This window comes from Amblyomma maculatum, chromosome 11, assembly GCF_055883805.1.
Source record: "Amblyomma maculatum isolate TAMU_Amacu chromosome 11, ASM5588380v1, whole genome shotgun sequence".
Lineage (NCBI taxonomy): Eukaryota > Metazoa > Arthropoda > Arachnida > Ixodida > Ixodidae > Amblyomma > Amblyomma maculatum.
In genome coordinates this window covers 39,729,187-39,743,814 of record NC_139354.1, presented here as the reverse complement: position 1 = coordinate 39,743,814, position 14,628 = coordinate 39,729,187, and the positions used below count along the sequence as shown (strand labels likewise).

Genomic DNA, 14,628 nt, shown 5'->3' with positions numbered 1-14,628 from the left:
GTTAGTCAACATATTTTTAGTATTCGAACCTTCAGTATTTCAAAGTGCTCAGACTGCCTGCCGCTATAACGATTACAACTTCGTGAACATTTGAGCTTCCTGCCGCCTCTTGAGGCTCACCACTGATGTTCTGGATGTCTATGCATACAATGTGCTATGCGTGGAAAATGTTTTAACATGCCATGCTTCAGTGTTGACATTTTTTAGAGCTTCTGCTGTTTGGTTGTTTGGTAATGCTCTGCTGTTGCACATGTAATTGTCTCTCAACTCAAAGCTCCAGTGTACACTTTCAATGAATAACGTGTGATGAAGTTTCAGAACTGCCACATAGAGCAGCGAGAACACTTTTTCCTTGTTACTAAACCTTAAATGTAAACACTTCAGGAAGCATTGCGATGACCTAGGGCTTGGCTGGTTCATACTTAGCACAAGAAGACGTGCAAAAGTTCAGAAATGCATTATGGGCTTTGTATTACATGCACTTTTTTTTTGTAGTGCCCCATCACTAAGTATGCTCTTTCCACGTTTTTTTTTGTTTGGTTCTGCAGTATCTACTTGGCCAGTGCAGGGTATGCTGTAGGCCTTGTGTGAAGCCTTCAACTGAGCCAGCTGTTAATATTTTCGTAGTAAACACCGTGCTCCAGTGCTGTTTATTGTTTATTTACTTTTTTAACTATCATAATAAGCATTCCAGTTCATGTGAAATGAAAAGTTCGTGGGTCAGCATAGAAGTTCTCTAACCCAGGTGCTTTTGATGAGTGTAGCCATTTTTGTTTGATAAAATAGCTTGCATAATCTAAAATTACCATGCAACAGCATGCTGCATGAATAAAAATGGGTTGACCTTATGTGCTCTCATTTATGACTTGATCAGACTGCTGGCTATGTGCATCCTGAACCAACCATAACAGTATACTCTGCATTGTTAATTGTGAGCTAACCACCAGTGGTTTCCGATAGGGCCCCCTTTCCAGCAAATTGCTGTACACTAAAGGGGCATTGGCGTATTCTAAATATAGAGTAGAAGATATGTTGAATTTGCTTTTTGCCAGGTGCAGTGCATATTTATACAGCTGCTCTGTTATGCACTTCTTTCACAATTTTATCAAGGAACAGGAAGAAAAGCCTGCCACGCCATGCGTCGGATATACTGGGAGCAGCATCAACGAAGCTGAAGAGCATTTCCCCTTCATTCAGCAGCGGAAGCTTCTTCGAGTCATCGACTCTACTTAGGGTATTGTTCCAATAATGGGTCGATTTTGGCTGTTCAATCTGACATATGACAAGGGGTCCGACAATTTGTGCTGCTTTATAGAGCACCTCTTTTTGGGCGTCTGCGTGTCGAAGCCAAGATGCGTTGCACGACGATTTATTTCATCGCTTAAGGCCGAATTTTATGCAAGCGCACGCGTTGACACTGACAAAGCATAGGATTAATATTGTGTACTGCGATTATTGTTGCATACGACAAAGTTTTGTTGTTGTTTTTTAAGAAATGTCACCATGCTGCTGTGTCCATTGTTTGGTTCTGTTTCTGAAAAAAAATTGTATACTTTGTTGTCTGCAATTGTTGTAATTGTTTTGCTTCTTTAATTTTTTTAGGTATTTACGTAGATACCATGTATGTTTTTGCCCTTCTGCTAGGCTCCCGGTGGGGCGTGGCAGTATTGGTAAATAAATGAGGTTCCATAGCGCGCATCAATGAAGAAACAGAACACAAGCGCCCCCCTGCCCCCCCCCCCCCTCCACCAGCACCCGAGCACCCACTAGCTTGAACCCTGACCCTTCTATGCCGAATAAAAGACTTCCAGTTTCCTTCTGTGTGACATTTTTTTGTAACATGCTCTGTGAATTTGAAAAAACAATCATACTGGCATGGGCCATTCGAGATGTCAAAATAATGGCATGCAGCATCTCTTTACATGCTCATTTGGCATTACAGGTGGTTAAAAGGAATACCATTAAGCTTGATTGCAAATGTGCACATAGGAAAAGCATTAAGGAACGTGTACTGGCAAAAGTAATTCCTAATTAGGGAATGCAGTATATGGACGTTATCCGCACTGATTTTTATCAAGGGGTGTAAGGGTGCAATGCCACTGCTTCCACCCTGCAGTAGGGTGTAAAGGTGATGAAAACACCCCAGTGCATTGGCCCCATAGAAGGGTGTTATGACTAACCGAAGCACCATCTTTGAGGGTGTACTGGCACTCTGAAGCCACTTTTTTTCAAGGGTGCATGGGTGTTAGTTATAGACATGCGAAAACACCTAATAAGGTGTTTTTGTTTTAACAGTGTACTACGGAACCCTCCACTACGGCACCCCTTTCAATCTTCCGCTACCATCTTACTCTCTTCCTTAAGGATTCGTTTTAGGTGCCCCCAAAGCAAGTGGGACAGATACTGCGCCTCTTGTTTTCTGTGAACTAATTTTCTGCTGTGATCATGAGTCACGTGTGATAATCTTCTTAAGTTAATTTTGCAGCGAAATTATGACCGCAAAAAGAGTTATCCTTTTATGTTCTCACACATAGGTCGCTTTAGGTGTCTACCAAATTTTTTTCCTCATTCACCACATATGCTGTTAGCTGAGCACTGCTTCAAGCATTCACGTGAAATTGCTTACGTTTGTGCCGAATCTATTATTGGCTATAATGCATTGAAGGCTGAAGGTTTAAAATATTCAAGCAGGCGGTCGGTTACCCACAAGAGTACAGACTGCCGATGTAGCGCGCTGTGTGACATCAGGATAGAACTGACACATGAATAGTAGGCACATATGTGTTCCCGCCTCGGACCGCAGGTGCTGAATTACATGGAGGCCATTGTGGACAAGCACATGAACCCGTGCCACAACTTCTACCGGCACGTCTGCGGCCACTGGCTCAGAAATACAACGGCTCAGATACCTTCGTCCTTTATGGCCGATGCGTTTCTCAACTATACCAGCAGGCGGCACCAGCTGATGATGGCACGGGTATCTGGCTCTCAGCCTGCCGACATGGTGTCTCGATATTATGGCACCTGCGTTGCGTACCTGGGCGTACCAAGGACCGTCCGTGAAATCGTCAGCAAAGTTCTCGAGGTGAGAGGACTGCTGCTGATGAATTCTGGGGAAATGGTCTCGAGAGCTTAAAAGGGGACGGTTTACTGATGCACTTGTTTAAAGGAATGGTCGACGTATACGCGTTGACCATCGTCCCCTTTTCGCAAACATTCCGCCTTTTACCTATACTGAAAGACTGCCTCTAGAAAAAATAATGGTTGTTCAAGCATGGCTTGAGCCTGTTTTACGACGGAAAACTCTGTTAGGCGTTGTTTTGCGTCGCTAAGCAAGGTTGTACACAGTTTGATGGTCTGAGTTATAGGATGATGAGTGTTAGCCTTAAATATTGACGCCATATCACCTCAACACCTCCTTTTATTTCAGCCCCTTTTATTGCGAAGCAATACTACTTTAGCTACCACCTCTGCCCGTCAAAAGGCGCGGCGGTGGCAGCCACGCTTGACCTTTAGCGTGACCTGGCCGTGTGACGTCATACCATCTGTATAAGAGTGGGGGGGAGTTCCACGCCGACCAAGCTGGAGTGCGGACGTGCAATCGATGGGCTTCATCGACCACGAACGCTTGCGCTCTATTTCGGCCACTGGATTTCGGAAATTTTCTGGGATTCGACTCTATTCAGGAAGCGCTCACCGCGGATTATCAAGACTCCAAGGTGGGCCGATTCTTTCGCACATTTTTGAGGCTTTGAAGAACTTCGCAAGCCACGGGGGACACTAGGCCTAGTTAGGCCTAGGCAAACAAAGGCACCCCCGGCCGTTTAGAATTTCGGCGAAAATGATGGAAACTGTGGAGGGAACGAGCATAGACCCTGCGGAGCTGAAAGAACCTGGCCAGTGGTTTATTGCCAAGAAAAGAGGAAAGGCGGTGCCACTTGAGAACGAGGGACGCAGCGTCACCGATGATCAAGGGAGAGAGCGAGCCGCGTCCAAGCTCGCCGGAAAGAGATTGGCAGCAAAGTCGGTTGAAAGGCAATCGATCAAGATACCTGACGGAACTGACAAAATAATTCTCCGCCCACGGGGAGGAGTCAGCCGCCTACTTAAGTATGGCAACATTGAACTTGCGGAGTTGATCGCTCGCACCGCAAATATAAACATCAGAGAGGCCGCGGAAGACACCTTCTCGGTCAACACAAAACAGCAGTCTATCCTCATCGCAACAGACAGCGAAGACCGGAAAAGAAAATACGTCGCACTACGCGTCCTCGAATTCGAGGGCCAGAAAATTGAAATCACGGCGTATGTCGCTATGCCCGAAGACTGCGGTAAGGGGGTGGTACACGACATTCCCCTTCGCATCACCGAGGAAGAAATAGTGCAACGGCTACGCACGATCAAAGGCAACCCCCCCGTGCTAGGAGCCAGGCGCCTGGGCAGGAGCTCAACCACCGTGCTCATACTGTTTGAAAAACCAGAGGTGCCGAGGTGGGTGAAACTCTCACTTACATGGCAAAGATGTGTCTTATACAGAAAGAAATACGAGGTTTGCAACGCATGCGGGCGCCTAGGGCACCGCGAAGATGTCTGCCCAGATCCGAATAACGCTAAGTGCAGAGGATGCGGAGAAGAGCGCCCAGATCAGGGACACACTTGCGAAATAAAATGTCAGCTGTGCGGTAAAGACCATCCGCTTGGCGACAAGAAGTGCAGAGAACTCTACAGGACTCCCTACCAGACCAAAAAACGTCAATGGGAGCAGAAAATTGCCGAACAGCAGCAACAGCAGCAGCAGCAGCACAACGAGCAGCACCAATATCCCAACACCACACCTGAGAGCGGCCGCAGAGGACGCTCGAAATTCAGAAGAGACCACCGTGACCAACGCGGATATTCTCAAGAAAGGGACGGAGGCTTCCGGGCGCAGAGCGGGGACTTCCCGCAGTTGGAGGACGCCAACCGACGTCACCGTTCAAGCTCCCGCAGCAGCAGGGAGCGGTCCGGATCCAAGTCCAGGTCGGGGTCCAAATCCAGAGTCACGGCTAACTCCAGGGGCCCAAGGAACCCGTCGGCCACCCAAAAGCGAAGCCCGAGCGGGGACAGTAAAACCGTGAGTTTCAGCAGTGGGGTTCCCCAGGCTAAAGATGAGGAAAACAAAGAAAAATATAAAGAAATAGAAAAGTTAAGAAAGGAAGTTGCGGAACTGAGGGAGATAATTAAGAAACTCACTCAGAACCAATACCAATCTAAATCACAGCCAAATTCCGGGGCTCCCCCGCCTCCACAGGCTCTCCCCGCAAAACAAGTAGCCCAACCGACACCTCCACCTGCGACGCCCAAGGTGCTAACACCACCCGCGGCGTCAGACACGGAGGAGGACGCTATGATCACTGAACAGTGCAGGCCACCTCCCCCGCAGAAACGAAGAGGCGGGGAAACGGATCCGATGGCGGCAATAGAGCGTAGACTAGACGCAAAATACGGGGCGAGACTCGAGCGGCTTGAGACAGGCATGACCAATATCATAGGCGCCCTAAACCGAATTCAGGAACAATCTAAACAAACAAACGCGGCTCTTTGTGCTATGGCAGAAAGGCAAACAGTGAGAGAAGAGATACTTGACCAATTCCAACATGGGCAAAACGCAACCAAAGATTAATTCGACGGTATGGCAGTGGAACTGCCGAGGATTCCCGCGCAAGCGAGCGTTAGTGCAACAACATCTCGAGCAAATAGTTGAAAAACCTCTAGCCGTAGCCCTACAGGAAACTGGCAAAGGAGTAATTAAATTATCAGGATATCAAGCGTTTGCTAGTGGCCGGGGAGAAAAATCCCGGGTCACTACATTCGTCAAAAGGAACTTAGCGGTGATCGAACATGAAATTAGTTCTCGCGACATTGAGGCGGTTTTCGTTGAAATCATCACGGGCAGGAAGAAGGAACCCAGTATTTTCGTCCTAAACATATATAGCTCTCCTCAGCAGCGCAAAGTTAGGTTCAAGACATTATTTCGCAAAGCAATGAAGGCAGCCGGAGCTAACCCCCTGCTAATTGTAGGAGACTTCAACGCCTGCCACCAAGAGTGGGGATATAATAGGCAAGATCCGAAGGGCAGGCAGTTATGGGAAGATTTTCACGAATTAAACCTCACCCTGCAGACAGACTCTGGCTGCCCGACGAGGGTGGGAAACAGTGTGAGCAAAGACACAACCCCAGACTTAACATTTACCAAAAACATAGAGGAGCTTAGGTGGAACAACACAGAGCTCAACTTTGGAAGCGATCATTACGTCCTCGAAATAACGCTTAAACGGGGAGTCAAAGTAAGACGAGAAAAGATCATCAGCGCAATCGAATGGGAGAAATTCAGACAAATTAGGGAATCTGCCAACATGGACCAAAATATTGAAAATATCGACGATTGGGCAGAAACCCTCATGCACCACGTTAAATTCGCTACCATTACCCTAGAGGGGGACGATGCACCGAAAACAGTCGACAGGAAACTCCTACACATGTGGGAAGCAAAAAAAGGTATGGAAAGACGCCTCCGGTGTCAGAGATGGAACCGAAACCTAAGGCGAAAAATAGCCAGGCACAATAAGGAAATTGAGGATTATGCAATTAAACTCTGCGAGCAAAACTGGTGTAACAGGTGCGATGAAATGGAGGGCAACATGAGCCTTTCAAAGACGTGGAGCCTGCTACGATATCTTCTTAATCCCGACAGTTCGAAAACACAGTCAAACACAACAATAGCAAAGGCAAGACACGCGTTCGAGGGGACTGACGCGGAACTAATAACTAAACTCGTAGACACATATGTCGGCGATACAACATCCCTCCCTCTTAGGCAATACGCGGGCCCACCGAACGAGGCCCTCGACGCGCCCATCTCAGAAGCGGAAGTTAGAGCCGAAATCCTTAGCTTAAAGACGCGATCAGCTCCCGGCCCCGATGGAATAACAAATAAAATGCTACGAAACCTAGACGGCGCTTCCATAACGGCACTTACCAACTACATGCAAGAAGTATGGAGTAGCGGTCGTCTTCCCCAGCAGTGGAAAACTGCAAACGTTGTGCTAATTCCAAAACCTGGCAAGCCCCCGAAATTGGAAAACCTCAGACCTATTTCTCTAACCTCATGCATTGGAAAGCTTATGGAACGCGTAATCCAAACAAGGCTAACTAATTTCATGGAGAAAAACGACCTGTGGCCGCATGAGATGGTCGGGTTCCGACCGGGCCTGTGCACACAGGATGTAATGCTCCGATTACAACATGACATAATTGACTCGAAATCCAGAGACGCGAAGGTAATTCTAGCACTAGATCTAACAAAAGCATTTGACAACGTAAAACACCAGGCAATTCTCGCGGGACTACAGGAATTAGGAGTCGGCGAGAGGACATATAATTACGTAATGGATTTCCTGACAAACAGGACGTTGAAACTAAAGTTTCAGGACCTAGAATCCCCCACTGTCCACCTGGGAAGTAAAGGAACTCCGCAAGGCTCGGTGCTCTCCCCCTTCCTTTTTAACGTGGTGATGAGAGGCCTTCCTGCCGCCCTTAAAGTCATAAAAGACCTGAAGTTCAGCATTTACGCGGACGACGTTAATCTCTGGATGAACAACGGCAGCGATGGCAGCATAGAGGAACGCCTACAGGCGGCGGCGGACACCATTGTGTCCTACGCGGCCGAAAGGGGTCTTTCGTGCTCTCCGCAAAAATCCGAACTTTTCATATATAATCCAAAATCAATGAGGTGCAAGGGCGACTTTAACGTAGAAATAAAGGTCGACGGCAAAATCGCACCAAGAGTCCAGCAAATCAGAATCCTCGGACTTTTTATTCAAGAGGACGGGTATAATGACGGAACGATAAAAAAACTCACTACCTACGCGACGCAGGTAACAGGAATATTTAGGAGGATTGCATTCAAAGGCAGAGGCCTCAAAGAGAGAAGCCTCTTGAGACTGATGCAGGCGTACATAATAAGTCGAATATGCTATGCCACACCGTTCCTCAACATCAGGACCAATGAAAAAGAAAAGATAGACGCACTCATCAGGCGTTGCGTCAAGAGGGCGCTGGGTCTACCCATCTCCTCTTCTACGGAACGCCTGATAGAAATGGGAGTGCATAATAGCTGGACGGAACTTGCTGAAGCTGTGAGAATCGCCCAACATGAAAGATTAAGTAGGTCGAGCACGGGTCGAACCATCTTAGAATGGGTGGGTCGAAAAATAGATAGGGGCACAGCCGACAAGGTTTTCCTACCACCACAATGTCGCGAGAACATCATTGTCCGTCCTCTCCCCCGCAACATGCACCCAGAATACCACAAGGAGAGACGGGAGAAGAGAGCAGAAGCACTGGTTAAAAGTGCAAAAGAATTCAGAGTAAAAGAAGTTGCCTACGTAGACGCTGCAAGCGGCCTATCAGGGGCGGCAGTCGCCGCGGTAGTCGATGGTAGCGGCGCACCAGTCGTCTCCGCCACCATCCGAAGTAGAAACATAGACACGGCTGAAGAGGTCGCAATAGCGCTCGCTTGCGTCGGAACGAAGGCTAGATTGATCTTTAGCGACAGCAAAACTGCTCTCTGGAATATCGGAAAAGGCAGGGTCTCACAAGAAGCCGCCCGAATTCTAAAAGCTGCAACTAAAATTGATCGCAAAATCACCCTAATTTGGGTCCCAGCACACACGTCCGTCCCCGGCAACGAGGCGGCCCATGATTTAGCCCGAGATCTCTACTTCCGGGCAAACGCGGAGCCGCCCGACTGCCAGGCGATGGACGAACGTTTGCAAACCTATAAAGAAATAATCGAAAATTATAGATTAGGAAGACGTCTGATGCCGCCACCGGATCCTAGCTTAAATAACAAAGAGGCCATAGCCTGGCGGCGATTACAAGCCGGAAATTTCCCGAACCCTGTCTGGTTGTTTCACACCCAGATAGAGGAGAGAAAAAACGATAAATGTAAAGCCTGCGAAGCGAGGGGGACCCTCGACCCTATAATTTGGGAATGCCCTAAGTCTCCGGGCGCTAGGGACAACATTAAAAGTAGAGAAGCCTGGGTAACCCTGCTGCGAAGCGACGTCCCCGCTGACCAGCAGAAAGCCGTCCGCCTGGCGGCTGAGGCCGCGAATAACCAATGTATATTCGCCAGTCCTTAGTCGCGGAGGTTCCAGCCCCCGTTCCTCAGGCCTGCGTGCCAGGAGCGGGGAGTAGGGGGCCTTTTAAATCGGTGGAAATTAAAGTTTTAATCAATCAATCAATCAATCAATCATAAGAGTGGGGGCTCAACACGCGCCGTCGCCTTGCGCGGTGGCAGTTACGGCCTGACTCCGTTCCCCTCACTAGTGGCGCTGCGCGCTGCGTGATGTCATACCATCTGTTAAGAGCGGGGTTCAACTCGCGCCGTTGCCTTGCGCGGTGGCAGTTACCGCCTGACTTCTGCTCCTCTCACCAGTGGCGCTGCGCGCTGCGTGACGTCATACCATCTGTGTAAGAGCGGGGGCTCACCGTCGCCTTGCGCGGTGGCAGTTACGGCCTGACTCCGCTCCTCTTGTCAAGCCATGAGATGCCGCCTACAGTCAAAGCGCTTAGGCAGGTTGCAAAGAGGAAGCTAAAGCGAGCCACAGAGAAGAAGAAGAGCGAGAATAACGGCTTTCCAAGCGACGAGCGCAAGAAGCAGCTAGGCGGAAAAGGCGGTCAATGTCTTCGGTAGCAGAATCGACGACAGAAGCAGGAGAGGAAGGTACGAATTTGTCCGATAGTTTGGAACGCGTATCTACGAGCAGCACTACCAGTTCGGCGACTAAAGTAGTGAAAGGCGAAAGCCTGAGAAGTCTCACCTTGTGAGCGTTCCTGCCAATCCCACACTTAAACGCGCGCCAAGGAACGCCACGCGACAGGAGCGATGGCGTACAATCCAAACGCACACTTGTCGGAGAAAGTGTGTCAGATACTGCGCCTTTCTTCCAGACGTATGTAAAACCATAGCTAAACATAGTACAGTCAAGCGTTATCATAGCCATAACAGCAAACATAACCGGATGGTCACCATGGTGAATATAGTACAGTCAAGCATCACCACAAGCGGTACAGTAATAGTACCACGTATTACTTCGCAGTCACCAGGCTTAACCAAGCTAAACCACAGCCAATTTTTTTATATCTTGCGTTGACTTGAGGGAAAGGAAAGAGCTCTATCGTCTCACTTTTCGATGGACGCCTACATTAAATTATATTTGTTTTAATTTGTGGGGCCTAACGTTCATGGCAGCTGATGATTTGTGAGACGGAGTAGTGGAGTCCTCCGTAACATTGCACCACCTGGGGTTCTATGACATGCGCTGACATCGCACCTAACGCGTGTGCCTTGCTTTTCGCCTCTATCGAAAAGCGACAGGCGCGGCCAGGATTTGATCCTACACACTTGTGCTTAGAAGTCGAGAGCCCTAATCACTGCACCAGCGCGGCTGGGGGACTAATGTCAAGGCAATTCGGGCCTATCGAGGTAATATTCATTGAAAAGAAACCGCCGCGGCCGGGATTCGACCCCACATCCTTTGGCACAGTAGTCGAGCGCCCTAAACAGTGTACCACCGCGGCGGGCGGGTTTCGAATGGCCTGGACATAATAAAGTGTAAACGTCTACCGAAATGCGAGACAGATACTTCGCCTCTTTTTCCCCCAAAAGCCAAAAAAAAAAACATTCTGAAATGAATGAATGAATGAAGCCTTTGTTTGACTGAAGGGATGGCTGTCGGCTGCTGTTTGGGTAATTAGGGAGTTAGGAGGGATGGAAGTGTAGCTTCGTCTTCACGGTTCTTCAAGCTGTTGCTCGTTGCTTGCCATGCTGCCGATCTGTGCGCTGTTAGTCGACCTCTCTCACACTACTCGAAGAAGTGTTAAATGTGCTACCACTACTGCGCTTAAGACGCAGCATTAGCTCCTGCCCAACTCAAATCACCAAAACGTGTACAATCTTGTTCAACGATGCAAAACCAAGGTTAATAGAGCTTTCGATTATATTGCTTTACTCTATTACTTATAATATTATTTATCAAGCGAGTAGCGAAGCGGAAGAATGTGATCGAGAATCCGCCAGGTGTAGCCAGTAAACGGGAACTGTTAAATGTGTTTTACCATACCATTAAAAGCGTAGTTTGAGTGATCCCAAAAATCTTTTCCACATGTGTACTTTAATTATTCGGTGATCTAGAGTCAACAATAGAAACATTTGATTTTTTGTATATATACTAAAACAAATGGAAGCCACCGCTAGACATGTCTTAAATCCAACTCCAAGTTTAGCAAGCTAGTCCAAAAATAATATTGACAAATCCTCCGGATGTCGGATGCAATTGATGCTCGCCACCTTGGTCGGAACATGACGTAGTGTCGTTTATTTTATGCTGTGAACCCAGGTTACACAGAAATAGCTTTCCTTGGAGAGCTGAACATGTGCTTTTGCCATAAGATTTGAAGCGGGGTGTACAAAACTGAGCATTTCTATACACTGTGAATAAACCCTTTTAGAAGAAAAGCCTGGCTGCACTGAGACAGTGTATTGGTATCAGCAGGTATAGTGCCATCTTTCCTGATTAGCGGGCGTATATGCCAGGGGCCTTAAGGCCACATGCCTGGGCAGGTCACGTTTAGAAAAGTGTGCCCCGTGCCGGCCAAAAGCCAGAAAATAAGAAAAATAATAGAAGGAATAAATAGAAACAACACATAACACAATAGACACAAACTAAAATATTTCTTTCCCAGACTACAGCCTCTCATTCTTCGCGGAGACAAAAGAAGCAGCGTCTGCTCGATTCATGAGAAGCGGATTATGCTCGATGACAATTACTTCATTAAAATTTGACTATCTTAAAAAAATGAATATTAATGGATCTTGATGATAAACGAGCAATCTTGATGAGCATTGCTGATGATAAAAAATAAAAGGTGACCGTATGGGTGATAAAATTGGATTCATAAATATTCCGGCCACTATAACCCACGACTCCAGAAGTAAAAAGGACTCCGTGATCAGGGCAGAACGGCAAATAACGGTGATACTCTGCTTCAGAGATCACTGGCTGAAAACCTGGTCACCATAGCCTACTCAAGAAATGGGCACTGGTTCGGATTCCTGCATTTAATTTTTGAACTTCAAGTCGATGACTCGCTGATGAAACCTGCGTTTTAAGGGAAAGAGCCCTTTGGTATTGGAATGCGGCAGTCTGTCGACGCTGGGTTTATATTTTATTCAGGGTTCCTTTAACTAGGGGTCTTATTAATAGCAGCATTAGACGGCTCACAGGGACAATTGAGTTATTTATAATGAAAATTATTCGCAGCCTAGAGGGAAGCGGCGTTGCCAGAGCGGACAATTCCCATTGGCTGGCGTCTACCAAATTTCAACACGTGATGTAGATGGTTCTCCCATTAAAATCTTGGTCGCCTTCTGCTAGTAAGAACGTTGAATGTTTGCAGAGCTTTCCAGTGGCTCTTCCAGTCTTTCCAATCTTAAGGAGTATTAAAACAAAATACACCTTTTTCCTCAGGTCTCTGGCACAAGTCAGCAGTCCTGGATCAACATGACTACCGGCCAGGCGTTTTCCAAGCTGCTTCAGCTGTCCTTCCTCTATCGGCTCCACTCCCTTTTCAGGATAACTACCGGAATTATAGAGAATAGGGCCTACATTGCAGTAGACAGAGCGAACTCCTTCAAACAGCGACTCCCAAGTATGGGCAGAAACAGCCATGGCAACAGTTACCTCACCGCTGTGCTAAAAGCCATCGGAGAGGAGGGCTTCACCGACACCACCATCACATCGTGCCTGGCGCTGGACGATACTATAGGGTTTAACGAGACGCTCCGAGAGACGCTGCGCTCTCCACTGGTGCCGGCGTCAGAAGCAGACTGCGCTGAGTTCCCGCCCAGCAAGTGGATTGAAGGGGCAAACTCGCAAAACGAAATGAAGCTGCCCACGGACATATATGTCCTAGCTAGAAACTTTATTGCCACATGCAGCAACCTCAAATCAGTTCTTATGCACAAGACAGCGCCAGTCAAGGCCGTGTACTCTATTGCACTGCTGACAGTTGACTTTCTCAAGCTCGACTTTACGCTAACCGCCACATCCACGAAGCTCGAGCAAGAGTTGGTCCAGAAGACGTGCCATGATGACACCATGGCCACATTCAAACGAATCTGGCTTCCAGCTCTCTCAGAGGTACTGTCCATCTCGCAAACCAGTGCCCAAGAAATAAGCGGATACTTTTCGACATTGCAGAAGGTGATAGATGAAGAAGGGGTCACGCACCCGAAGTGGATGAGCACAAAAGACCGGATCACCGCCCTGGCCAAAGCAAAAGAGATGCGCGTATCGACGTTCAGCACTGGTAATCTGTCCAAGGAAGAGCTGGACCACAGCCGCTACAATCCGAGCTTCGGCATGAGCAGCAACGACTGGATATACAATAAAGCGAATGTGCTAAGAAGGTTTAAGGTCCCCGATGACGTAGATGAGGATGTCACGCTTTTCGTGAACGAGGACAACAACAGCAACGTAGAGGCACAGCTGTTAGCGGATTCGACGACGAACACCTTAGTCGTGCCGCACATGTTCGCCGTTCCTCCGGTCTTCTTTGACGACATCCCTGCTGGAAGCTACGCCAACCTTGCGATGCAGGGTTTCCACATCGCCCGCAAAGTGATGTCGCAGATGCTCAATATACGGACAACCTCTCCATGGTCGAGCGACACTGCCAGTAACTACGCAGAGGCACGGAGCTGCTACGCCAATTCCTCCAGCGCCTTCCACGGCCATCTGAGTGACGCACAGTTTGACGAGGCAGCCGCAGCAGCATATGCGATGAGAGTTGTCTTCCGAGTAGGGTCGTTTGCTGTCATAGGTGCATCCAAAAGTGAGGCGCCATTTTTTTCAACGCAGCTGTTCTTTCGACGCGCGTGCCTCTCGCTTTGTGCTGGTGGAAAATCACGTGCGGACATCAACTCCGTCGACCAGGACACCGCTTCGGCTGCTTGCACACTTGCGGTATCCACCATGGCGGAGTTTCATCAAACATTCGGCTGCAGTAGTTCAGACCAAATGGCAATACCACGGCGCTGCAATATTTAGCCTCCCTTTGCGTCACCCGAGGCTGAGCAGTAACACTGTGTTGGATACCTACAACCTACGCTCGTAGTCCTCCATTAAATGTGTAATTATTCTAGACTATTAACTGCGCATGCGTATTTCACCGTTGGCAATCACCTTCCCTGCTCCGTCCACTCACTTGACCAAATCCGTGACCAGGTTATCTTTCCTGTTCCCTTTCTTTTTTTCTTAATCGCAGCCCAGATTTACTATGATCAGCTACGTCTCAAATATAAGGACTGACGTTTTAGCTCCAGCAACCAGCGGTGGTGGTATAGTTTTTGGCGTGAACACTAACAGACCGTTCACATCTCAATCGAAGTTACTTGTATTATATACATTTTTTTCATATTCTTACTTGACATTTCCTTCATAACATTTCAGCTCTTATAGCCTTGCCTTTTTATGCACTATCGTGAGAAATGTTTGTTCATTTGCGGTTTTTAGCATATAT

At 48.0% G+C, this 14,628-nt stretch overlaps 1 protein-coding gene across 1 annotated transcript; it reads left to right on the top strand.

Moving 5' to 3' along the window:
• The first annotated feature begins 2,779 nt into the window (after positions 1 to 2,779).
• On the top strand, positions 2,780 to 14,156 carry LOC146173600 (uncharacterized). The gene is made up of 2 exons (XM_084585229.1): positions 2,780 to 3,085; positions 12,576 to 14,156. Exons 1-2 carry the CDS (start codon positions 2,780 to 2,782, stop codon positions 14,154 to 14,156), a joined length of 1,887 nt encoding a protein of 628 aa, XP_084441355.1.
• The last annotated feature ends 472 nt before the right edge of the window (positions 14,157 to 14,628 follow it).